The sequence below is a fragment of the Patella vulgata genome, chromosome 8 (assembly GCF_932274485.2).
Source record: "Patella vulgata chromosome 8, xgPatVulg1.2, whole genome shotgun sequence".
Classification (NCBI taxonomy): domain Eukaryota; kingdom Metazoa; phylum Mollusca; class Gastropoda; family Patellidae; genus Patella; species Patella vulgata.
Window position 1 is genome coordinate 51,861,736 of NC_065886.2, and position 27,736 is coordinate 51,889,471.

Below are 27,736 nucleotides of genomic sequence, written 5' to 3' on the forward strand. Positions count from 1 at the left end.
TTTGTTTCTTCAGTCTACTATGACTGGTTTAACGGGACTAAAATCCCGTTCGCAATCTGCGGGATTGCCATTATAAACAATATGGCCGAAAATTTTTGACAGTTAACAATTTTTATCAACAATCTTTAAAAAAATGCCCGATAATCTCTGGTTTTCTTGAAAGTAACTTTCATTGATTAGGTATTCCTTTCAATTAGGAAATGGGATCTCACGAAATATCATTTTTACGGGATCAAGGTGAATATTTAAAAGCAACTTCATTCTTTCAGCGCCAGTTTAGTAAGCGTGTTCAGGCGGATAAATTAACGGAAACGGGTGATAAAATTGATAAGATAATACAAATTATTGACTTGTAATTATTGGCCTGGGCCTGAAGAACTAAATGAATAAATATTTTATATTTTAGTGGTTTTTAATGTTTAGGCCACACCTTTTAAAAGAAGTACCGTAGTGCTACACTACAAGTCAAAATTAAACATTTAAACCTACTAGTACTAGTAGTACTATCATGTACAACTCTACTTAGTAAATAGTAATAATATTAATTAATATGCTAAATGTAGGGCGCCGTCCACAATCTGGTGCTAATGCACTTTTGTACACTTAATACCTCCTGTGGTCATACAGAATTAAAATTTTCTGGGGGTGGTAAAGGAGACTAGCGATGGTCTCACACCACCAAATTTCAGCCGAATCGATCATCATGATGTGGTATCGTGCATTGCAACCGAATTAAAGGATTTTAGATTTTATATTACTGTACTTTTGTTAATTAAATAATATTAAATATTTGTATTTTCCAGTTCAAAGACTCAATGCAGAATTAGCAAAATACCAGAGAAAATATAAAACATCATTAGACCAGGTGTGATAGATTCAAAGTATTTTTTTTTATTAAACTTGTAAACTTTTATGGTTAGCGCAATATATTACTAATATTACAAGTATCGGTATCTGATATCATTTGAGTGAATTTAGAGTATTTTTTATTTTAATTAAATCATAAAATCAAACAAATTAAATACTTTACTTTGATGTCTTCACTTGATTACTGGAGTTAATCATGTTAACACTACAAATGATATATATATCAGAAATGTTAGCATTCTTCGTATCATTTCAAAATGTTGAAATTCAAAACATCTCAAAATAACAAAAGAAAGTGTGATGATGACATTGTCGTCAATGAATCCGACCTCCCTTCTTCAACATCAGCCCAGTATATTAAAGGGGAAATGATTTGTTGTTCAGGTTCTGCACTGATAAGGAATAAAATCTAAATAATCTCCAATGACAGGATTTTTCCTTTAATTATTTTTGCAGTCTTTCACTGAAAAGTCAACTTCGACACCATGGCTGGCAGACCAAAGGTAATATAATGATCAATACAACTAACAGTTTTACGAGTAAGAAAGAGAGAGAGGGTTTAACGTCCACTCGACACAAACTAGGTCATTTCAGGAGTAACATATGGTTCAATTTTGTTTCAATAATTCGCTTGCGCGTGGCAGTGAGAGGAAACCGGAGGACCCGAAGAAAACCTACGAGGTTGGACAGGCGACCCTACTCCTTGTCACGTACAACTGGGGAATTGAAACCACACCAGTTGACTCAATCACAGACCTTATGATAAAACGTGCACACACTAAACATTCAGCTATCCCACCCCCTTTACGAGTAACACTATCATCCTGATTTACAAGTGTGGGTAAAAGACATTACAGCTACTTGAACAACTTATTATTAGATAGTTTTCACCAGATACAATAGCATAGGACAACAATCACAATTACTTATGTAAAATATAATGCAGATGATTTTTCTTTCAGTATCTTATCTCCTTTACTTGAGGAATATGACCAAATTATAAAAGAACTTCAAGATGAAAATACATTATTTAAGGTGAAGTAAAAGAGTATATTTTCATAAATATGATTAATTATACGATTACAGTCTATTAACGTAAAATAGTCATTTCTGTATTCAGGTTTAGTGATGAAAGGGGAATTATGAGAGATTAGATAAAGAGCTGACGGTTATCGCTATAAAAGTTAAAAAATAGATAACGTAAAGAGAATATACTGAAAATTTCAGTCAAATTGCTCCACTCTGAACCGAGATATTAGCTTCTGAATTTAAAGCTAGCCTCGATCATCATTACTAGAATCGGTACGATAAAAAACAAAGTCTCGATTATCCATTTTGACATTAAATCATCCATCACAAAATGTATTCAAATCCGGTAAATATCTCAGGCTAGCGATGGCATCGAGAGTTGATTATGATCTGGTTAAGTTAATTAATCTCTAATTATTTAGATAACATTTCAGGCCTAAAGAAAGACCTGCAATAGGCAGATTTATTTAGCTCTTGCATAATGTATGTTTAAATTAAGATTATGTTAATTTTAACTATTGTTATTAATTTAAATTTTTAATATTTTCAGAATGAACTTAGAGAATTAAAAGGAAAAGCAGAGGATTTAGTTGAAGAAAATGATAGGTAAGAGGATGTTTTTTTTCCTACTATCTTGGCAGATGACTAGATATCTTATATAGACAGTAGCAATAAGATCCATTAATGTCAGTAAATTATCGTGAGATCCCCATACCTCACTTACTGCTAGTCCCATGCAAGTATATCACCCTGGAAACAACAGACAGAGAGAAATATGAGGTTAACGTCCACTCGACACAAACTAGGTTATTTCGGGATTAGAATATGGTTCAATTTTATTTCTATAATTCGCTTGTGCGTAGGGGTCTTTATCAGTGGGGGGAAACCAGAGAAAACCCACGAGGATGGACAGGCGACCCTACTCCTTGTCAAGTACAACCGGGAAATCGAAACCATGCGAGTTGACTCAATGACAGACAAAAGAAACAAAAGAAGTCCTCTTTGCCAAGCATACTCAAATTAGATTAGAATAATTGTACTTTTATGTGTATCTATCCTTCACTGGTACCTAATATGATTGTGTCAATAATTTTATCATTATTGTCTTTGAATTATTATCTGTTTGACAGACTTGTAAGAGAATTAAAAGAGACATTACAGAATCAATTATCCAGTAATGAATTAAATCATGTAACAGTTGATGGACAACCAGACAGTGATCAATTATTAATTAATCTACAACAACAATTACAATTAGCAATACAGGTAAAATATTATATAATTAATCAGATTTTCATTATTGGGATTTCAAATCGAAATGAGATGGGGTTTAACGTCCTACTGTTCTGCTCCGACTTGGCTAATGAAGACGGGCATACACCATACAGTGCGCTATAAGGGAAATTTTACCCGAGCAGCAGCACTATGGCCTACTCTTATATCTAATTCCAACTGTCAAGGGATCTTTTACGTGCATGCCAATGTATACTCGGAACCTCGTTTTGTTTTTGTCCCATCCTAATGACTAGACAGCTGTTCCTTCTGCACCACTGACATGGGGAAACCACATCGGAAATCTTGGTGAACTTTTTCGACCAATGGGATTTAAAATCAATGTCCCCAGTACAACAACTCCCCAATGAAACAATCAGATAATATTTTCAAATAGTGTACAAATACGATCGTGTCTTCTTACCTTACATTTTGTAGGAAAAAGATTTAGCAGAAGAAAGATGGAGAGGAGCGAGTCGGGAAATAGACAGATTAGAAAGATCTTTAGAGGTAGAATCTGTTTCTATATTCTGTGTAATATAGAATACTAATTTTTTAAGAGTAAAATTTGTAAAACTTTTCATCCATTTGAGGAATACGTTGCCTTTTTTTTTTTAGTTAATCTGATACTTGATTGCCTTGTAACTAGGAATATGTTGGGGTTTTTTTTAGTTAAGCTGACCTCTGCTAGTGGTTATAGATATTCATTGCCTTGTAACTAGTTGATACCAGTGAAATGTGTTTGTTTTGTTACAGTTATACCAGTGAAATGTATTTTTTGTTGTTGTTACAGTTAGAAAAAGAAAGTCATCAATGGAGAGTGGTAGAACAACAAGCTAATCAGGTAGTTTTATAATCTTACTGTATGTCACTCAGGCAGGGTTGGATGGCAGAATGGTTAGTGCTTGCATGCTGTTTCATAGGTGTTTCATTCAGTCATTTGGTGTGCTTTTGATTCCCTGGTTGTACATGACAATGAGTAGGGTCGCCTGTCCAACCTCGTGGATTTTCTCCGGGTCCTCCTGTTTCCTCCCTCTGCTAAAGACCCCTACGTGCAAGTGAATTATTGAAATATAATTGAACCATGTGTTAGTTCCGAAATGAACTGACATTAAACTCTCTCAGTCACTCAGATATAAGAGATTAATATGTGACCGTAACATGTATCAAATATTACCCAGGACCATGAAATAAAAGTCATCACATGCACAACAATAGCATACAATAAGATAAAACTATTTTGTGTGGAGATTTGAGTAAAGTAAATTCTTTCAGAGCCCCAAGCCATTTTAGCACACTGTAAATTAATACTGTTCATTATTATTGTCAACAACTGTCTCTACAAATGCAAGTGATGTAATTTCTTTGGAAAACTGTAATTTTTGGCAAAAACTGTAATATGCAAGAAAAATGTATGTGTTGGAGAAGAGTATGAATAATTTGGCTGAGAGTAATATCCCTTCAATTTTAGCCGCACAATTATTCTAATCTGTTGAATTTAATGAAGGTAGTTTTATTTTGAATAGGTTAAACATCAGTATCATCAGACGGCATCTGACTTTAATACAGAAGTAGAAACTTTACAAGCAGAATTACGGTAAGAGAAGAATATTATACATCTATATATAGTAACGTGGATATTGTTCGATAACCTTCAGGTCTCTTTTTTTTTCTTTTCTGAGTAGAGAGACAAGAAGCACACCTTGAGTCTGAAAGGTCTACCAATAAATTTGTTTTATCACCACCCAGGAGTTCGTCTATCTTCTCTGGTTTAAAGGGGTTGCCTTTCTCCAAATTTTATCTTCTTCCTGAACCCCTTGTGTATCGCTGAGATCCCAGTTTAGATGTCCTCCGATTACTAGCCTCCAGCTACTTTAGACTTACTTTACGAGAGTTGTTGTCATCTTCTACTGCTTATTGTTTCTTTTTTAAAAAAAATAAAAATGCAGTCCAATCAAGATTCGGAAATATGCTTGAGATAATTTCAGGAGAAATAGTGATTGATAAATGATTTGATGTAAATCTCAATAATATTATTTGTTGTAATCTACAGACAAACTCGGGCTGAATTAACATCATCTAGTCTACAAGTTACAGAACTAAGACGAACGGTAGCAGAATTACAACAACAATTAACATGGAAGGTCAGTAATCTCTGTGGTTTTAATGTCAGCAATGAGCTGCATGGAAATAGCATCTGAATGCTTCTACTAAAGTCACAACGATTGTAATAGATCACATTGCTGAAACCGATTTTCATGGGCTATAACTCTGTATGTAAAGTATTTTTACGATTCAAATTATTCTGCTATTTTAGGATCAAGAAACAGCTGATGCCATATTTAAAGAAGGTGTTTCAGATGGTCAAACTAGTAAACTTAAAATAGCCATTGATGATTTGAGACAAAAGTAAGTTAATACATTATTTTATGTCTGTATTTTACACGTTGCAATGATTTTGCTAAGTAAATAAATACAACATAAAAACTGTAATATGACTTTTCTCTTACATTTCTAATCTTTGTTGTTCCTTGAATAAGAAAGATGGACAGTATATAGAAAGGCTAATTTATTGCTTCAATATGTCCTTTTGGGGTAATTTTTCCTACAATGTACAAAGACAGTCGGCGAAAAAAGATCTAACCCAGTTTATCATCAAACTTATTAAAACACAGATCCTATTTTGTTTTTTATAGTTCAAAATTTCGTTTTATTTGTCTGTACTCCCTGGTACTACACTAGGATCTGGAAGAGTTGTTATCATTGACGTGTTGTGGATGATGTGAGGGATTAGTTAATGAAATTATGTGTTATGCCGAGTTTTTGGCTTGAGGTGCATGGACTGTTGGTAGCCCACTAGAAACATTGACGCTGATTGGTTAATTAAATGTCTGACGCCATAAGGTCAAAAGCCACTTGTATGACCTCTGACGTGACCTTCCACTACAACCGGTCAGATCTTTATGTTGTAGAGGCCATTGAAAGTATAAAAAAAACAAATCAAATTATAGATTGTTACATTTCATACCACTATAAAATTATTAGAATTGTCCTTTGCTAGCATGCATTCAGGAATTTTTGTATGTGGTGGGAGGGAGAGGCGGAAACCAGCATAGTGTTTGTGCCAAGTGAAGTTTTTGACTATTCCCCCAGACCATCATAAATTCAATGATAAAGGGAAGTAAATATTTTCATTTCTGTGACTCCAACCCCTTGACTTGTCCTTACCGATTTACAACTGAGCTGTTAAAACCAATAACAACTTACAGTATTAAAGTTAAATGTAAATATTTGTTGTATAAAGATTATAATGGTTATTTCAGACTATCAGTAGCAACTAAAAAATGTGAACAATTACAACAAGATAAAGAAATATTAGAAAATAGAGCTGGTGAATTACAAAACCGATTGTAAGTACAAATACAATGTATGTTGTTCTATGTCACTTTGTAAACAGTTGAATAAGTACAAGCAAGATAGGCAGGGTTCGATGGCCGAATGGTTATCATGTGTGCATTGTATCATAAGGTCTTATTTCGATTCCCCGGTTTTACGTGTTAAGGAGTAGGGTCTCTGTCCAACCTCGTGTTTTTGTCTCCGGGTTCTCCCTACTGCTAAAGACCCCTACACCCAAGCCAATTATAGATATAAAATTGAACTATATGTTAGTCCCAAAATGACCTGGTTTGGGTCTCGTTAAAACCAAGATATTAGCTATTGAATTTTAGACTAGCCTTCATCATCATTAGTAAAGTCGGTATGATAAAAAACAAAGTCTCGGTTACCCATTTTTAAGTTTAATTATTTTTCAAAATATGTATTCCAATCTGCTAAATATCGCTGGCTAGCGATGGCATCGAGAGTTCAATATGGTCTAGATAAGTTAATTAATGTCTAATTAATAATATATATAACATTTCAGGCCTAAAGAAAGACCTGGAATAGGTAGATTCAGCTCTTGCTAAATGTATGTTTAATATTTTTATTTGATAGACTATGTACAGATGATAAAGAACATGATGCTGTTATGAAAGTTAGAGATGCTATACAAATGGCTGAAAATGCTATACTAGAAAAAGACCAGGTTTTATTGATATTTTTATTTTCTTGCTCCTTGAAACTTGTCTTCATTAGCCAGTAGGACGTTAAACCCCATTTCATTTCATTTGCCCCTTGAAAATAACCTGTGACAATTGCGATTCGAAAAAAAAGGAAACACTACACACTGTAACCCGGGTATTATTTAATCTTGTGTATCTAGGACTGATTTCTTTCACATTCATTCGTTCAATTCGAACCGTCCGTCCAATTTGATCTGTCCGTCCAATTCGAACCGTTTACAGGTTACCTGACTAACTGTAGGAGCACTAATATCTGACCCATCCGAATTCTAATAAAAGCATCAATTTTGTGACAGATATGTTGCATTTATTAAATATTATTTGAGGAACAGAATACCACTTCAATAACTTAAGGGCCCCGTAAATCAGGAATAATAACTGAACCAGTTAAATGATTTATTTTGATGTTTTTGTAGGCTGAGATATTGTGTGGTCAGAAAGATGAAGAATTAGAACAGTTACAAGAAGTCGTTAATAAATTAATTAATGAAGCTGGGGTTAGAACTAGACAAGAAGTAGGTTTTATATTTTCATTGTTTCGTATATTAATATTGTTAAGTTGTTATCTTCTGTCTTCCAGCAGTTTACAGATACGATTGTTTTACATGTATATAAAAGTTGGTTCATACATTGCATCCATAGACACAAGATCTGTCATTGAGTCAACTGGCGTAGTTTCGATTTCCCGGTTGTACATGACAAGGAGTAGGGTCGCCTGCCCAACCTTATGGGTTTTCTCTGGGTCGTCTGGTTTCCTCCCACTGCTAAAGACCCCTACGGGCAAGCGAATTGTTAAAATGAAATTTAACCAAAAAATATGATAGTTCCGAAATGACCTAGTGGACATTAAACCCTCCCTCTCTCTCTCTCTCTCTCTCTCTCTCTCTCCCTCTCTCTCTTTCTCTGTGTATCCATAGAAATTCTTAAAAAGAATTGTGAGGTATATTATATTGGATGGAAAGTGAATACATACAATTTTTTATAAAGAAAAATAATCTCTTTGTAGTTTAAGATTAGAAGTAAAATTATGATACCACTTATCGGACACTGTTACTCTTTTTCTTTGAAATCCAAAGTAACAATGTTTTCCCATTGGTTACCAATATAGGTAATACAATGTTTTATTAGAACCTCAGATTTCTCACTAATGAAGTTTTAAATTTATTTTAGGTCGATCTGGTACGTAAACAAAGTAACGATAGAATTAGTAAATTAACAGAAGAACTACACACAATGGAAATGGTAAGTATATTTATATTTTGGGTTAAATTTGTGCTTGTTATTTGATTGAAACAAAAGTTAATTCTGTATTCTTTGTTTTTATACGACTGGGGCCGTGGTTATCATGGGGTAGAGCACTGGTCTCTCATCCAGAATGTGAGGGGTTGGATGGCCGAATCGTTAGCAAGGGTGCTTTGTATCACGCGGTCTGTCATTGAGTCAACTGGCGTGGTTTTGAGTCCCCAGTTGTACGTGACTAGGAATATGGTCGCCTGTCCAACCTCGTTGGTTTTCTCCAGGTCCTCTGGTTTCCTCCCACTGCTAAAGACCCCTATGTGCAAGCGAATTATTGAAAAAAAAATTTAACCAGATGTGAGTTGCGAAATGATCTATTTTGTGTCAAGTGGACGTTAAACCCCTAATCTCTCTCTCTCTCTCTCATCTAGATTCCCAACATCGACTGAGAAGAACTTTTGAGGCTGACAAGTAAAGTGTGTCTAGTTGTTCAGATGAGACAAAAAATCAAGGTTCACATTAGTACATGTGTGCGTGCAAAAACTGTTGATATTCGGAATTGAAAGAATAGGAGTTTGTCTCCTCAAGTTGTTCACGTAACCATAGAAATGAAAATAACCACATGTTAGTCTCGAATGACAAGCTGCTTTATCCCATTCCATTTAAACTGCTACAATTGTATCGATTATTTCAACTTAAAAACTAATTTGTTTTTTTAACAGGATAATGCTGAAAAACAATCTCAACTAGATAGATTAATACGAGAAAAGAGATCAGTAGAATCTGAGTTAGAAAAGGTTAGATATAATTTATTGATATAGTACAGTAGAATCCGAGTTAGAAAAAGTTAGATATTATAATTTATTGATATAGTACAGTAGAATCCGAGTTAGAAAAGGTTAGATATTATAATTTATTGATATAGTACAGTAGAATCCGAGTTAGAAAAGGTTAGATATAATTTATTGATATATTATATTACATCATATCGAGGGTTTAGAACATAATTGTGATAAGTCACAATGCCTGATATATTGACTTATCACAATTATGTTCTATACCCTCGATATTCATCCTTCAGTCTTATAGCTCGCTTACTAAATAACTAGATCATATCTGTGAGGGAGGGGGTTGGATGGCCAAATGGTTAGCACGTTGTATCATTAGGTCTGTCATTGAGTCAACTGGCGTGTTTTTGATTCCCTGTTTGTAAGTGACAAGGAGTAGAGTACCCTGTCCAACCTCGTGGGTTTTCTCTGGGTCCTCTGGTTTCCTCCCACTGCTTAACACCCCTACACGCAAGTGTTGGTGGACATTAAAGCCCATCTCTCTCTCTCTCTTTCTCTCTCTCCCTCTCTCTTTTGGTGCCGATTGTATTTATGTTTTTTTATTTTTAGATCTATAAAGAAGGTGTGGTCCAGGGTTCTAAAGAAAATATGTCATATCAAGATTTAAATCAGAGAGCTATTACCGCTGAGAGAGCTAAACATGATGCCGAGTTAAAACTAGATTCATTACAGACTACTTTAAAACGGGAAAAATTAAAGTAAGAACTTTGCTGTTGAGCTTGTGACTTTTGACTGAAATATTTTTGGAATCTCCAATTTTTATACTGAGAGACTAAAAATGATTTTGTCTTTCCTGGATCAATGTTGCACTGTTTGTCTTACTGTATCACGCTTGAATCCACAGCATCAAATGAAACATACTGATCAGCAGTGAATATTCGCTAGGCCGCTACAATCACTGATAGGGATGACATCGATGCGACTTAATAAGCCCCAAATATTAACTTTTTTCCTTCTGCAAATTCTAGAACATTTCTTTTTTAAGCATTAGGAAAATAAATAAAGGTGTTTCAATTATATGTAGGTAAACAATATTTCCTATTTTAGTGTAAATGGGTATGTAAAATAAGTAAAAGGTACCATTCTGCCTGGACTAATAGCATCTTATGTAAACAATGCACGTGCCATTAAGCCAATGATTGACGCCGTGTGATGTGACGTCACATGATAAGGCAGTCATCTTTTACAGAGCTATTAGTCTTCACAATACCTCTGTAAAACAGATTGAAAATGAAATAGATAGAAAGATTGAAAGACTTTCCAAATTGCAATGAAAAACATGTATACAATTTACAAGGAGTTTCAAACTTGAAAGAGGCATTATGAGAGGTTAGATAAAGAGTTGACTGTTCTTGCTATAATAGTTAAAAACTAGATAACGTAAAGGGAATATGCCGAAAATTTCAGTCAAATTGGTTCACTCCGAACCAAGATTTTAGTTTTTGAATTTTAGGCTAGCCTTAATCATCATTACTAAAATCGGTACGATAAAAAAGAAAGTCTCTATTATCCATTTAAAAAAAATGTTTTCCAATCCGCTAAATATTGCAGGCTAGCGATGGCATCGAGAGTTGAATATGGTCTGGATAAGTTAATTAATGTCTAATTAATAATTTAGATAACATTTCAGGCCTGAAGAAAGACCTGCAATAGGCAGATTTAGCTTTTACATAATATATGTTTAATTTTCCACTATTCATTTTATTTCTGTATATAGTTCTGAACAGTTGAAATCACAAATGGAAGTCCAATTCACTCAATTAAAAGACAGAATGGTTGCCATGGAAATGGATCTACAAACTAGTAATGAAGAGTGTTTAAAATATCAAGATGAAATAGATGATTTAAAGAAGAAAGTCCAGTCAGCCATTCAAGAGAAAGAGAGTGCTCAAAGAAAATATTATAAAGAGGTTGGTAATATTTTAAAATAAACAGAAATCAGATTGGTTATATTCCCAGACACCGCCATAGAGCCACATAGTTATTTTAAAACCATAAAAACATTTCGAATCCCCGCTTGTACATGACAAGGAGTAGGGTCGTCTGTCCAACCTCGTCGGTTTTCTCCGGGTCCTCCAGTTTCCTCCCAGGGCTAAAGACCTCTAAGTGCAAGCGAATTATTGAAATAGAATTGAAGCATGTGTTAGTCCCGAAATGACCTAGTTTTTGTCGAGTGGACATTCAACCCCATTTCTCTCCCATTTCTCTGTCTCTCTCTCTCTCTCCCTTAATCTGATATATACGCTTGTTTGTAATTTCTGCGAATTGTGTTGTCCATAGATTTGTTTTGTGTAATTGTGTGTGGTGCAGTCCCTCGCACTTACTATTAGGGTAAAATGTCAGTCCAATATTTATCAAGTACTTTTAAATGAATGAAATAATGTCATTAATATAAGTTTTGGCATTAATAGGATTTAGGAAGCCTTATTTATACTTTTACAATTTCCAAAAAAAGATGATAGTTAAAATCTTTAATTAAGTATTTATTGTAATTTCTAGTTAGCAATTATTGACCAAGAAAAGCAGATGAAAATAAGAGATTATGAGGTCAAAGTTCAATCCACAGAGGACACAAATCGGCATGCCATGTCAGAACTACGCAAAATTTTGACAGCACAGCAAAGAATGGCAGCTAGGTACAGTTTTAATATATCTCAAACATTTCATAATATTTTCCATTCTCAAATAAAAATGGAAAGTTATTTTGATAGAATTTTACATTTAAAAGAAATGTTGACAGTTTTGATTCTTGGTAATCTAAATAATATAGTTCTTACGTTCAGCAGGGAAAATCATGATTAAAAAATGTGAACTTAATCTGTAAAAATAGGATTGAAATCTACTTATAAAATTGCTATGTCTGACCGGGGGGTACTGGGGTGGATGACCGAATGGTTAGCACCTGCGTATTGTATCATAAGGTCTGTCATTAAGTCGGTGTGGGGGGGATGGAGTAATGGCCGAATGGCTGGGTTTCGATTCCCCAGTTGTACGTGACAAGGAGTAAGGTTGCCTGTCCAACCTGTGTTTTCTCCGGTTTCCGACAGCCAAAGACCCCTACACGCAAACAAATTATTGATATGAAATAGAACCATATGTTGGTCCTGAAATGACCAAGTTTGTGTCAAGTGGACGTTATACTCTCTCTCTCTCTCTCTCTCTCTCTCTCTCTCTCTATCTCTCTCTCTCTCTCTCTCTCTCTCTGTCATTGCCAGGTCTGCTGATTTAGGCGCTGTAATTGAGTTATTGCCCCTACCACTACATCTAGATATATTTAATTTGGTTTATCATGTCACAGAATAAAAAACCCAATAGTATTTGAAAAGAACATGCTTTGAGATGACAGAAATTATTGTATCATAAAATTAATCATAAAATCAACTCAACCTTTCGGTATAAATCTTATACAAATTGTATTTTAGATGGAAGGAAGAATGTCAAACTATTACTAAAAAGTTTGAAACAAAAATACAAGATTTACGTGAAGATTTGAATCATAAACAGAAGAGAAATGAAGAAATTACAGCATTACTGAGAGAAAGTCAAGACAAAACAACAGATGTATGTAGGCCTATGTAAAATTGATGTATTATGAAGCTTATACTGGATTCATTTTAAATGACAAGAGAAAAACTTTCTTGCCATTAGATAAAATTGAATGAATCCAACACCAACAATTTAGAATACTTATAACTGTTATTAATTTAAGATAGAAACAATCGGATTAAAATACAGATCTATATTTCATTTCGTTTTTTTATACTTTCGATACCGTTTCATTGGCTAATCCCTAGCATCATCCAGAATGTGGGTTATATAATAACTCTTCCACATCCTAGTGTAGTAAAGACAAGTAAAACAAAACGAAATAGGATCTGTGTTTTAATCAGATCAATTGTTACAACTATATTGTAGGCAGGAAAAACATTAGCTGAAGCTACTAGAAATATTAGACGTATGGAAGAAAGAATTAGAGAAAGTGAAATGAGAGCATCAGATGCAACAAAAAAGGTAAACAATATTCGGGCCCATATTCTGTTTCTCCTACAGCACAGCATCACTTAAAAAAATGGCCACATGACCTGTTTTTATTTTCATTATTTGCAACATGTTCATTTTTCCTGTGGTAAAAAGAACTATCTATAAAAACAAATGGTTACCTTTATAATTTTTATTTCAGCTGGCACGGTTGACCGTGAAATTTCGACAAATGGAAAGTGAAAGACAAAGTTTATTACAAGAATTATCACGGAGTCAGAAAGAATTATCCCGTTCTACTAAGTAAGTAATAAAAACAGCAACAACCATATTATACTATTTGATTTTTAAGTGTTATTAAAGTCACCTAATGAAACTGACGAAGAAACAAATGACAAAATGAAATGAAGTTCACATTCATCGATTTATTCCAAATGATCGTTAGACTAAGTAAGGCACAGACTGACCATTATAAGGGTAAAATGATACCCGGGGTCAAACAGCAAAGTTACCACAGCATCACAACCAAGTCAGTAACGGGTAAATCCTCCTCTGTTTGCCAAACAAGCATTGATCCGACGTGGCATACTCCTAATGAGACGTCTAAGGTCATTTTGGTCCAGATTGTCCCATTCCTGTTGCAACGCAGCAGCAAGTTCTTGGACATTGGCAGGACGTTGTTGACGTTGACGTAACCTCTGTCCAAGCATGTCACAGACATGCTCGATGGGGGAGAGGTCGGGACTCAGTGCTGGCCAAGGTAATGTGGTGATGTTCTGTTGTTGGAGGTAACCTGTAACGATCCTGGCCCTGTGACATCTGCCAAGATGTTGTCCCGGTAGTACTGGCCTGTAACACGCCCTGCAACAACATGTAAAGCCGTTCTTCCAGCAACAGTGATGCCTCCCCACACCATAACAGAACCACCCCCAAATCGATCATGTCTGATGACGTTAACGTCTTGGAAGCGCTCGTTTCGACGACGCCACACCCTCCTACGTCTGTCCAAAAAATCAACAGTGAACCTTGACTCATCTGAAAACATGACATTGCTCCAGCGTCGATTATCCCAGTGTTGACGATCCCTACACCAACGACGTCTTGCCTGAATGTGATGATCTCTCAAACAAAGGATCACGCGAGGACGTCGGGCGCGAAGGTGACCCCTATGCAGTCGATTCCGAATCGTCTGGCCACTCACTCTCACACCAGTGTCTGTTTGAAGACGAGCGCTGATCTGATTTGCTGTGATGACACGATTTCTCAAGGCCAAGGTACGGATAAATCGATCCTGGGCTTGAGTTGTCGCCCTTGGTCGACCTGAGCGTGGTCTGTCCTGTACAGATTGTGTATCACGGTATCTGGACCATAGCCTGCTTATGACAGACTGAGAAACATTCATCGTCCGCGCCACAACCGCCTGTGTTGTGCCGATCTGTAGCATGCCAAGGGCACGTAACCTTTCATTTTGTGTAAGCCGACGCATATCAAAATTTGTTTTCTGGTCACTAAAACAATTAAACTGATGTTTCCACCCTGGAATTCAATGCCACAATGACTGTAACATTCAAAGTCAGAGTCGTGCAAATCTTTGGTTGGACCCCCATGATGATCCCAAGCATCACATGCATTCCATGCGGTAGCTATTGGTGCGTTTGGGCGTCACATGTAACTGGAAATGTTTCTTCTGTTAGGTTCTATAGTGACTTTTTTCGTAGTCATTTGCATATTTTAGTATTATGCCCCCAAAATCAAATATCCCCTACTTTTTTTGAATAGTATATAAGCATAACCAATTCAACTGTATCACCTCGAGTCAGAACTGGTTACATATTTTATTAATTTACTGATTGGTTGATACTCTGCTTCTGCACTGGTTCGATTTTCTGACGTGGTTTCCCCTTGTCAGTGGTGCAGGATGGAGTGCCTGACAAGGACAGCTGACTAGTCGTTCAGATGGGACGAAAAACCAAGGTCCCTTGACAGTTGGAATTCAATATAAGAGTAAGCCAAAGTGCTGCTGTCCGGGCAAAATTTCCCTCATAGCACACTGCTTGACGTATGCCCGTCTTCATTAGCCCAGTCAGAGCAGAACAGGAGAACGTTAAACCCCATTTCATTTTATTCAGTCTGCACTGGTTGACAGATAAAAAATGAAATACACCTACATTATAACGTTAGTCTACCTTATAATTTTTAACTTCTATGCAGATTAATATAAGCCTACTACAATGTAATTGATTCACATATATATCTTATAATGAGGCAGAGTCATTATCTCAATATCAGATTTCATTGTCTGATTGGTAACTTTGTTTGTGAGTTGCATTTACTGTAGTCTCGGTCACCCAGAACCTCCTAGTCTTCAATGTACAGAGGGACTGGGACCGTTGTCAATATTTGACGAAAAGTCCATTGCCCATGAGTAACCGGGAGTTTGGTTTTTTATATGGTTGATTATCCAGTATCTTTGGCCAAGTCAAGTAAGAAGTGCGCCTCTTCCCGCAATAAATCCCATAATTCTTGCATTAACATAAACAGATATGAATCGTGACGACGAATTAGGATTAATTAAAAAAACCCAAAAGATATGGCCCATGAAGAAAGAAATTATACAATAAAAAAAAGTGTTGGATATTGAACTGACAATGCAATCAAATGGATTTTCTGAAATGGCTTTCTTAAATTAATTTCATGGGCGTCAACATCTTAGTTTAGGACTAGTTACCTCCCTTGGACTTTGTTTACGATAAAGTAAAAGACCGGATAATCTAGCCAATTTCATGGCCTATTATTATTCTCAAATGTTGACAACGCATCAAGACCAACTTTCGTAGAATATTTTTCTGGATGATAGAGACTACATTTACTGTAAACTAAACTTTCCTGTGAAATCCTTATTTAATAATAAAATATTAGGAAGAGGAATCAGCTTGTTTATTTCAGGGGTGCATCTTTCAATAATTCAGTAGAATTTGTGTCCAGTCATCGGTCAAGTAATGGACATGTGAATGGTGTATCTAAGGATGTTGGTCAGTTAGGTTTAGAAGATCTACAGTCAGAAAGATGATAATTACTCATAATCTACGTACTCCATTCTATTCCATTATACATTTATGTCAAATCTGATTAAAACACAGATCCTATTTCATCTTGTTTTTATAGTTCAATATTTCATTTTACTTGTCTTTACAACACACATCTGGAAGAGTTGTTATATAACCTGCATTCTGGATGATGTGAGGGATTAGCCAATGAAACGATCTATTACAGCGAGTTTTTGGTGTGCGATGGACGGAACTGTGGGTAAACCACTAGAAACATCAACGCTGGTTGATTAATCAATGTCTGACGTTATAGGGTCAAAAGCCGCTTGTATGACCTCTGACGCGACCGGCCATCAAAAGTATAAGAAAAACGAAACGGAATATAGATGTGTATTTTAATCCGATTGATTATATGTAATAGACCATGTCAAAAAGTTATATATTTCATCTGATAAAAAGTATGGTCACAAAATTTCACAAGTTAATGGAAATAAATATTCGTTTGTCATGTTGATTACATGTATTTGTTATGTTAAATCTGCCTCCGAGTTCACAAAGCATTCTCAGACTTAAGTTAAGAATTTACTCAAAATTGTTTGCTTTATTTTAACTAAAATATAGCCCTTTATAAAACTTTTGTTGTTTTAATGTATCAAATACATCAATAAGAAACTATGTGCAAAGTTTTGTGTTTCTGGATCAAAGATATTTCTCATAAACAGTGATAACTGAGAAAGCTTTGTGAACTTGGGCCCTGGTAACTCCCAGATAAACACAGGCCTAAATGTATTTAAAATGATTTAACTTTATTGGGTAAAAATAATAGCCATCTTAGGGCCATAGTGGACTAGTAAGGAACTGGACTTTCAATTAGAAATTGCACAAGTTCTAATCCAGGCATGGGTTTTAAGAAGCTTCGATGTTATTCAGAGACCGAAAATAGCACATTTGATGACCCAGTTCAAGGCTTTATTTTTCACCTAATCAGACTGACCTAATTCCTTTAATACAATTCTGGTAATGGCTAGCATATTTTATGCAGGTTGTATTTAAATATTTCTGATCGACAATAAAAGATTTGTATATACAAGTTAATCATTCTGTTTACATATCTCTAATAAATGATTGTGTATATGTAGTTTAATGATTGTATGTATCACTAGAAGTAGTTGACTGAGACTGAGATAGGTATGGAAACTAAAATAGCATCAAAATATTTCATTTGTGGAGCAATACATGATGTACACATATAAAACTCATAATGTATAAAACCTAAATACCAGTGGCCTGGTTCACGAAATTTTAACTAAGATAAAATCCAAATTTTAGTAATTTTTTAGTGCTTGGCCAATCAAAATTGAAGTATCTATTAAAATTTGGATTTTATCTTTAGTTAAGATTTTGAGAAACAGGGCCCTGTATATTATATAATGTATAAAAACTAAATACCTGTATATTATATAATATATAAAACCTAATACCTGTATATTATATAATATATAAAACCTAAATACCTGTTTATTATATTTTAAGGTAAATATGAGTAATATTATCTATATTGTATCTCAGGGTTAGAATAATATGAACAGCCATCTTTAAATTGTACTCATTCATCCATTATCTATGCATTTGTAATACTCTCATTAATGAGCCCTGCCATTTAAACATATTATATAACCTAATATAAGACACCATCACTTGTATTTAAGGCATATTACAGTAGAATCTGTGTGAGCAGCCACTCCTATTCAGCGACATCTCCTTGTAAGCGGTCACAATAAATTCCCCCCCCATAAAAAATCTGTTGTTTCATCTCTTTATTCAACTGTCACTCCTCTGCCAGCAGACGCTATTTTACTAATAAATTCAACAAAACATCGCCCATTCAACGGCCATTGTTGAACGATACCATCTTGTCGTTCTTTGTAACACCCCCGCTAATCCCGTGAGTAGTAGTTAATTAACTGGACCCCAACTGATCAGGTAAAAAGAAATGTAAAAATAAAAAACAATCGACCTGGGATTATCTGTTAATTAATCTTTTGTTTTACTAAACGACTAGCCTGATCATTGTTTTCATGCGTAACGACAAATTATTTGATACTGATTGAATAAAATAAAAGTACCGAGTTTTGTCACAATCATCTAGTATCTCTTTTCCATTGCCTCTTTGTTGTTAAACAGAAGTTTTAGCACCTCCTATAATATTACATACAGAGTTACACCCCCTGTAAATAGGTGATAAAATCAGCGATGGTTTTTTGTTCATGTGCTTTTTTGATAAAATAAAATTAATTCATTATCGAATGCATCACAATGGTAGACAGAAGTATCGAAGGTTGGTACAAAATGACAAGTTTACAGAAGTTATGTCCAAGATAGATTTGAGTAAAGAATTTTCGTTCGGCGCAAGATTCATCGACAGTCAAATTTACCGATGCAAGTATTGATGTTCGCTTCCAATGCATCCAAGCGTAATATTTAATTTATGTCAGCACAAAAAGCACCAAGATTTTATTAGAGGCCACTCCCGTTAAGCGGTCAGTTGTGAAAATTCCCTTGGGTGGCTGTTTAATGCAGATTCTACTGTAATTATATTTAACATAGAAAGCTCTCACCAATTTTGATATTATTGGTAGTTATTGTTAGACTTATATTATAATATGAAATTGTCTAAGAATGAAATTTTCAGATTTTCGATTTTTAAAAACATTTATTATTTTTTAATGAATGGAATGCTAGACTAAAAAAGGTACATGTAATCTGCAGATGTGTGGAATCATAGCAAATATCTTACATAAAAGATACAGTTGACATCGTTATGAGTTGGTAAAATTCATGTTTCTACCGGGTATGAGTAATTTTAACATAACATTATAATTGTTCAATCTGATTAAAACAAAGATCCTATTTCATTTCATTTTTTATAATCCGTGTTCTGGATGATGTGAGGGATAAACCAATGAAACGGGCTGTTACGGTGAGTTCTTTGCATTCGTTGCACAGAACTGTGGGTATTCCAGTAGAAACATCAATGCTGATTAGTTAATCAAAAGTCTGTCACTTGTATGCCCCCTGACACGACCTCCCACTACAACTGGTCAGATCTTCATGTAATGCAGGCCATCAAAAGTATAAAAAACGAAATGAAATATAGATCTGTGTTTTAATCAGATTGATAGTTATTTTAAATGTTGATTTACTGTGAAAAGAAAAAGATATTATTGGTGTGAATATTGTAAAAAGTGTAACCAATTTCAATCATACATTGATGATGAATGTATATTGAATAAATAATTTATTAATAACCAAAGTTTTCATGTTTTATTTTTGGTATCAGTTATAATATTATCAACATGGATTTTAATTAAATTATATTGTATAATATGCCACGTCATCTACCAGGAATCAGTTGCTTTTAATAATCTGTATCTAAAATTCTGTATCTAGCATTAAAGGCTCAATACCACTCTTGTTGTAACAGAATAATATGTCCCAATCTTTATTCTGGTCAACAAATCGACTATTTTACAATATTTCAATTAATTGATGATACAAATTTCATCTTAACACACCTTATTTAAATTTTTGAAAAATTCAACATAATGGTTTGAAACGTCTAACGTAAACCTTTTCAAATGAAACTTCGATTTAAAAATATTTTCGAACCCTCTGGACAAGTAAAACAGGCTGTAATGGATAATTTACACAACAGTTAGGACACTTACACATCTAGTACTTAGATAGAGATATTATTTATTTTCTGGAGCTTTCAAGCCAGCAAGAGTGTTATTGTCCCTTTAACTTATCTGGTCTCAAGGGGGGTTGGATGGCCGAATGGTTAGCATGTGCGGTGTACGCGTTTTATCATTAGGTCTGTCATTTAGTCAACTGGCGTGGTTTTGATTTCCCAGTTGTACGTGACGAGGAGTAGGGTCAGTCATAGTGTCAGTCATAATCACCTTCTATTTTGTCTAGGCCATTGAAAAACCCAGAGAGAGAGAGAGAGAAATGGGGTTTAACGTCCACTCAACACAAACCAGGTCATTTCGGGACTAACATATGGTTTAATTTTATTTCAATAATTCGCTGGCGCATAGGGGTCTTTAGCAGTTGGAGGACCCGGAGAAAACCCACGAGGTTAGACAGGCGACCCTACTCCTTGTCACTTACAACTTGGGATTCGAAACCATGCCAGTTGACTCAATGACAGGCCATTGCTAACCATTCGGCAATCCTACCCCCCTTTGTTGGGATGAAACACATGGCTTACAAATATAGATTTCAGGTCTACAAATGTATGCAGAACAACCCGTGGTGTAGTGGTAATTCAACGGTCCACCCAAAACTTGAACAACCAATGATCGAAATGCCAATGGAATTTAGTGCATCCCAGATGTTACAGACTATTAAAATGGTCAATTTGCATTGTTTTAAAGTAGAATAGGCAAACTTTAGAAATTCTCTGTAAATGACATATCGACTACAACATTTCAGATAGAGACCCCCTTCCACCCCGCAAAAAAACAAAAAAAAAACTATTACAAAACAAAGAATAATAAAAATTGTAATGTCATTTTAATGACAATTCATAAGAATTTCATAAATAAAAAATCTAAAATCCAGTTTTTAATGGGAAATAAAACTTTGTTTTGGTTCATTAATTGGAGTTATTTCCCTTAGGCTGTTGAGATTAACAACACTTATTTCTTGGGCTATTAAACTAATAGGCTAGGGTTTTTCATGATAAAGAAAATGATTTGTTAATATTAAATGATATGCAAAGTTAAATTCATTTGAGTATCTGTCTCGTGATTTCTTTTTAAAAGTTAAGTTCGAAAATAAAGAACTTGGCTTTTTTTTTTTAACCATTTGCAACTCCTGTGCTGAAGAGTGAAATCTGACAGCTAGAAAAATAAAATATTAAAGTGAGTCGTTAGTAGATGTATATATATAACTTGTATTAATCAGGTATAAAAATACCGTCTGAATAATTATTTTACTCCACATGATATTGAGCTAGCGTCAATCTTCACGTGTCGACTATTCGGCATCCAACAAGTAAGCGATTATATTTTATGACGTTTATCATTTGGCCTTGTCGTGTTACATGCGAAGTTAACGTACCGGTATTTCTTTATTTTTTAAGACAAAGTTTCCACCGTCGAATTCAACTGTCAAGGGTTCTTTTAACTGCACACCAATGCAATGTAGACTATATCAAAAACTCAGTTCTATTTGACAATCCAAATGGACCTCTGTCTTGCACCATTGTCAATGGGGATCCAGACTGGAAAATCAAGATGATACAGCCAGGGATTAATAACATATTATATATATCAATATCATTCATTTAAATTTACATTGGAAAAATATGCAAAGCTAAAGAATATTAGGCTACAGTGTTATTATTAATTAGTAACTGACTTATAATTTGTACGGAGCCACATTGGCTAAGTGGGTAAGACGCTGGCACGCTAGTCTGCAGGTCGAGAAAGTTCATCAGGGTTTTCTGAAATTGTGCAGGACGGAGGACCTGACAGGGACAGCTGTCTAGTCATTCGGATGGGACGGAAAACCAACGGCCCATGTATATATTGGCATGCATGTAAAAGATCCCTTGGTAGTTAGATTTCGATATAAGATAGTGCCACTGCCCAGGCAAAATTTCCCTCATAGTACACTGTATAGCATATGCCCGTCTTCATTAGCCCAGTCGGAGCAGAACAGTAGGACGTTAAACCCCATTTCATTTCATTTATTTTATAATTTGTACTTATTTTATTATTACAGGTAAGCCTATAGGACTTACATGTATAACATGTAGATCCAATTACCAGGTGGATATGCAAATATACAGGTAAAATGGGCTGTGTATACTCTCAAACTGTCTTATCCTTCACACCATTACTCTCTGATGATCAGGAAAGAGTCCAGGTTAAAGAACGACGCTCCAAGTTTGGAAGATTCCGTAAAACATCTGTGAAGTTTGAGAAAATGGAATCAAAGACTGCTAAATTTCTTCCTTGTGGCTGCAACACTAAATCCAACAAGAAGACCAAAACTACGGAACTGACACTAGAAGATGCCATCCGGTTGCGGGACAAGGCTTTGATCATTAAAATGATGTTTAATAATGAAGAAGAGACAGGTTGGGGAACATTGGATGTTAGAAATAAAAAACATGCCAAGATAAGTCCAGTAGAACTCGCATGTAATCTGGGATATTCAGAAATTGTTGAGCTTTTTCTTGAAAATGGATGTAGCCCCAATTTACCCACAAAAACTGGGCGTTTAATTCATTCTGTGTTGGACTCGATGAAATCCGAACATTTTAGTTGGTCAGAAGGATATGGTTTACTTTCTAAGTTGCTTAATCTTGGATGTGATGTAAATATTAAAGACAACCAGGGTCATACAACTTTGTTATATTGTGCTGAGCTCGGACATATTGATACAATGGAAATGATATTACATTATGCTGCTACCAATCAATTAAGCACTCAGTGTGGTGGGAATTTATACACCCCTTTACACATGTCTGTAATGAGAGGAGACTATGAAATTGTGAAAATTCTTCTTCAACATAATGCTAAGAAACATATTAACGTGCAAGATAGCCATGGAAACACAGCACTTATACTGACATTACAGGCTATGTTGCATTGTGCTCAATACCTCATGGCTAATAATGAACCAAACCCTGCTATTTCTAGTGAACAACAGTTGATTTTTAAGTACAATTCTATAGCAATTCTGGAAGCGCTTCTTAATGCTGGTGCAGATCCAAATATTGCAAGCGAACATGTTCAAATGAGTTCAGATTATGGCTCACGCCAAATTTACCGAATACCGCTTTTTATAGCTTTGCAACTAGCTATGTGTGAGTTGGCTTATGCCAAGATTTCTCCTGTTTCATTGAGTAAACTTTATTCTCTATCACGACACCGACTGCAAGTTTATAATGACATATTCAGTGACTTAACTTATTTTTTAAATGCAAATACATCGGATGAATCTAGTAATTTAATCATTCGTCAATCCAGTTCTGGTCAGAAATTAGCTAGTCCTTCGGAGGAGGAGGATGAAGATGATGATTCTGCTTTACCTTATGCAGGAATGGTGAGATTATTGATGTTGTCAGGGACGAATCTAAGTACCTTTACACCTGAAGATATCAGCAGAGCCTACCCATCAGTTGAGCCACTCATTAGAGAAATATTTGAATTCTGGAGGAAATTTTCCCATGAAAAGCCTCCTCGACTATTACATCTGACAAAGCAAGTTATTCGTGGACATTTAGCCACTGTACGAAAACTTCATCAAATTGATGAGCTGCCATTACCTGCTAGAGTTAAGGAATATGTTAAACTGAAATCACTGTGAATGGTTACATTTTCATTCTGTAAACCAATCCGATTAAAATACAGATCTATATTTCGTTTCGGTTTTTTATACTTTTGAAAGCCTCTACTACATGAAGATCTGACCAGTTGTAGTGGAAGGTAGCGTCAGGGTTTATACGAGCGGCTTTTGACCCTATGACGTCAGACATTGATTTATCAATCAGCGTTGACGTTTCTATGGGTTTACCACAGTTTACGCCAAGACTCGCTGTAATAGACCATTTCATTGGCCAATTCCTCACATCAACTAGAACGCCTGTTATATAACAACTCTTCCAGATCCTAGTGTTGTGAAAACAAGTAAAACAAAATTTTGAACTATAAAAAATGAAACGAAATAGGATCTGTGTTTTAATCAGATTGTATGTAAACCAGTGTAATAATGTTATTTATTTATTAATTTTCTTACAATTTAAATCTTCATTGATATAACTACATCGTGATCAACATGTATAACAGTGGTTCTCAACCTTTTCTTGACTACAGCACACCTTGGAACACATGAAAAAATAGCGGCACACTTGGCTAAATATATATGAAAAATATTTGAATTTTGCAAAATAAAAACATGGTAGACAGAGACTAGACATAGACATAGAATGACTCCAACTAAATAAAGAAGACACAGCTATGAACTTATACAGTGGACAATAGTAAATATTCAATTGGGTTCACGTGGTTTTTCGGATTTTTCTTATTGTGCCATTACATTGTGTCACGGCACACTGGTTGAGAATGACTGATGTATATTAAGTGCTATATTTCTTTTCTCATAGATTATTGACAGTGATGCAAAAAAAATTAAAAAAGACGAAGGAACTTCTGTCTCAACTATTGGAATCAATATGTGTTGATCTAAAATAGTTAAATGTGATTTTTTTGTGATATAAAGTTATTTATCATATTAATATCCTTTGTGTAAGACCCTGTGTAAACGGGTCAAACATAAGCGTGCAGTACTGAGTACCGTGGCAATTTGGCCCATTGAAGTGAAGTGGTCCCGGCATGGTGCCAGGCACGGCACGGTTAATGTCATCAGTTCTGTCAAAATGGCTGCTGAAACTAAATCAAACGTCTAATCGATTTCATTCGGGTAATTTGCATAGGGATTGAAATTAACTTTTCAGTGAAGTTTTTCACATTTAGTTCCGAGACTAGTTATTTTAGGGTAATGTAAACAGGTTAATTTCTTGAAATTTATCGCGGCCTGGTACCATGCCGAGTCACAGTGTTGAATCAGTTCTTTCTTTAAGTAACTGATTATCGTTTGTACATGTATCATACGATATCATGCATTAATCAACACCAAATTGTACCCGGGGGGTGGATGGCTGAATGGTTAGCGCCTGCTTGTTGTATCAAAAGGTCTGTCATTGAGTCAACTGACGTGGTTTCAATTCCCCAGTTGCACGTGACAAGGATTAGGGTCGCCTGTCCAACCTCATGGGTTTTCTACGGGTCCTCCAGTTTCCTCCCACTGCTAAAGACCGCTACGCGCAAACAAATTATTGAAATAAGATTAAACCATATGTTAGTCCCGAAATGACCTAGTTTGTGTCGAGTTGACGTTAAACCCTATCTCCCTTTCTCTCGTATTATATTCATTTGTTGATGAAAGGCGAGACCATTTTCCCAATAAGTTGTGTATGTGGAAAGGTGGTCATCCATGGAGGTGTACCTGTTATTGCAGTAAATGTGGAAGGGTGGTCATCCATAGAGGTGTACCTGTCATTGCAATAAATATGATCCTTTGGAGAGCTGAATTTTCTTTAGTCTGATTTCCATGTGCACTGCTGTATTGAAATGTTGTAAGACTTTATATAGGTCAAGTGATATATACCGGTAATCAAATACTTCCTAATAAAATGTGTCTTATCTGCTAATCATAATCTAACAATGATCTCTGTTTTCTAAATTCTATTTCTTTTTTTAACATGCCTGTTAGTATTAAGCATTGTTATAACTTCTTCCATAGATTTCTATACATTTTTCTCAAGGTACACAAAACATTAATTTAATAATTTTGTTACTATCCTTAAATGACATTTACAACTAAAGGTATACTATTATAATAACACAACTTTATGGATTACTCATTGATGTTCTATAAATGTAAGGTTGTTATTCATTATTGATTACTGCTTGATAAAGATACCTGTAAGAGTATTGAAACGTTGTTTACAATAAACCAAGAACTAGTAAATCCATAAAGTTGTCTTATTATGAATATTAATTTTGTTGCTTAAAATGCTGGTTTCTGAAATTGATAAATATTCTTTTCTAAAAATAGCATTTCGTAATATTATGCAATGAGTTATTTGGACTGCTTCATGTATGGTTGAAATAATACATAATATATATAAAAAATTTGCAACAGCTTGCTTGAATTCTCTATTATGAGATATAACTTATTGCACAATGTACATGTAAATCTACTTATATTATATTGCTTTAGAATAGTACATACATGTATGTATAGGTATTTAACTGCTGCATAAAAATATTATATATTTTGGTAGATGTATGTACGGTATAACTATATGTAGGCTATTGAGATGGAAAAAAAATACATGTACCTGTATATGGGAGACCTACTTAATTTTAACTTATTGCCTTATCTTTTTTAAACATACATGGATTGGCTCTATGTATAAAACTTTCCTGTATATATAAATATTATCCCGGCATACTGTCCAGTCAATATAAACCAGTGGATTTTAACAGGGGACGCATTTATCATATTTTGTTTTATTCAAATATAACTTACTCATATCTTCTAATGGATACTTTGGCAAGATCTTTGTTGCTTTTTCTACAATCTGATTAAAATACAGATCTATATTTCGTTCCTTTATACTTTCGATGGCCTTCACTACATGAAGATCTGACAAGTTGTAGTGGAAGGTCTAGTCAGAGGTCATATGAGTGGCTTTTGACCCTATGACATCAGACATTTGTTTAATCAATCAGCGTTACGTTTCTAGTGGGTTACCCACATTTCCGTGCATCTCACGCCAAAAAACTTGCCGTTACAGACCATTTCTTTGACTAATCCCTCACATCAACCAGAATGTGTGTTATATAACAACTCTTCCAGATCCTAGTGTAGTACAGACAAATAAAACAAAATTTTGAACTATTAAAATTGAAACGAAATAGTATCTGTGTTTTAATCAGATTAAGATGGTCTATATGCCCTTAACGTATATCATTTCTTGTTGTTTCTTGTAAACATTCTACAGGTCCAGGATCTTGGACATATTTTGTTCAGATTTGCATGGAATGTTCATGGGGTTACAACTTTATCGAAATTCAGATTTTTTTGATCGCAAATTCTCTCTCAATTCATGTTCAAAATTATGATGAAATGAAATGAAATGAAATGGAGTTTAACGTCCTACTGTTCTGCTCCTAACCTGGGCTAATGAAGACGGGCATACGCCATACAGTGTGCTATGAGGGAAATTTTGCCCGGACAGCGGCACTACGGCCTACTCTTATATCAAATTCCAACTGCCTAGGGATCTTTTACGTGCACGCCAATGTGTACACGGGACCTCGGTTTTTCGTCCCTTCCGAACGACTAGACAGCTTTCCTTGTCAGCCTCTCCGTCTCAAAATTATGATAGCTTGTGATCATAATATTAATACAAAACAGTGTTCTTGGCCAGATTGTTTAAAACTTGCTGTGGTTCTTCTTTAGGTTTAGGGTATAAGGAAAAACCCTTTCAACAGTCTGCAGAGATTGTTTATATTGAACGCATTTGTAGACCCAAAACACCATCAGTCCCAGTTAGGTCATTCGTTATGGACAAACAGATGAAAATCAAACCAAACCCAAATATAGTTTTTGATTGGTTTATCACAATTTGTTATAAATGCTCTGATTAGTTAAACTTAATTTAATGTGAATAAACGGATGAAGTGAGGAT

At 34.9% G+C, this 27,736-nt stretch overlaps 2 protein-coding genes across 2 annotated transcripts; both read left to right on the forward strand.

Annotated features, from left to right (window-relative positions):
• The first annotated feature begins 71 nt into the window (after positions 1-71).
• LOC126830655 (sodium channel and clathrin linker 1) lies at positions 72-19,671 on the forward strand. Its single transcript, XM_050561063.2, has 23 exons — positions 72-237; positions 804-865; positions 1,324-1,370; positions 1,830-1,902; positions 2,447-2,502; positions 3,027-3,162; positions 3,607-3,678; positions 3,962-4,012; positions 4,695-4,765; positions 5,222-5,312; positions 5,486-5,577; positions 6,492-6,578; positions 7,162-7,252; positions 7,706-7,804; positions 8,460-8,531; positions 9,248-9,322; positions 9,923-10,071; positions 11,091-11,283; positions 11,873-12,009; positions 12,796-12,934; positions 13,289-13,384; positions 13,554-13,654; positions 16,298-19,671. Exons 1-23 carry the CDS (start codon positions 201-203, stop codon positions 16,419-16,421), a joined length of 2,151 nt encoding a protein of 716 aa, XP_050417020.2. The 5' UTR covers positions 72-200; the 3' UTR covers positions 16,422-19,671.
• Positions 19,672-22,197: 2,526 nt separating this feature from the next.
• Positions 22,198-23,832, forward strand: LOC126830659 (ankyrin-2). Its single transcript, XM_056102933.1, has one exon. The coding sequence runs from the start codon at positions 22,264-22,266 to the stop codon at positions 23,782-23,784; it is 1,521 nt and encodes a 506-aa protein (XP_055958908.1). The 5' UTR covers positions 22,198-22,263; the 3' UTR covers positions 23,785-23,832.
• The last annotated feature ends 3,904 nt before the right edge of the window (positions 23,833-27,736 follow it).

Coding starts and splice junctions, on each gene's coding strand:
- LOC126830655 (XM_050561063.2), top strand. CDS start 201: ATGGGATCTCACGAAATATCATTTTTACGGGATCAAG. Junction 3,679..3,961: donor GATTAGAAAGATCTTTAGAG/GTAGAATCTGTT, acceptor TTGTTGTTACAG/TTAGAAAAAGAAAGTCATCA. Junction 13,655..16,297: donor GAATTATCCCGTTCTACTAA/GTAAGTAATAAA, acceptor TGTTTATTTCAG/GGGTGCATCTTTCAATAATT.
- LOC126830659 (XM_056102933.1), top strand. CDS start 22,264: ATGGGCTGTGTATACTCTCAAACTGTCTTATCCTTCACACCATTACTC.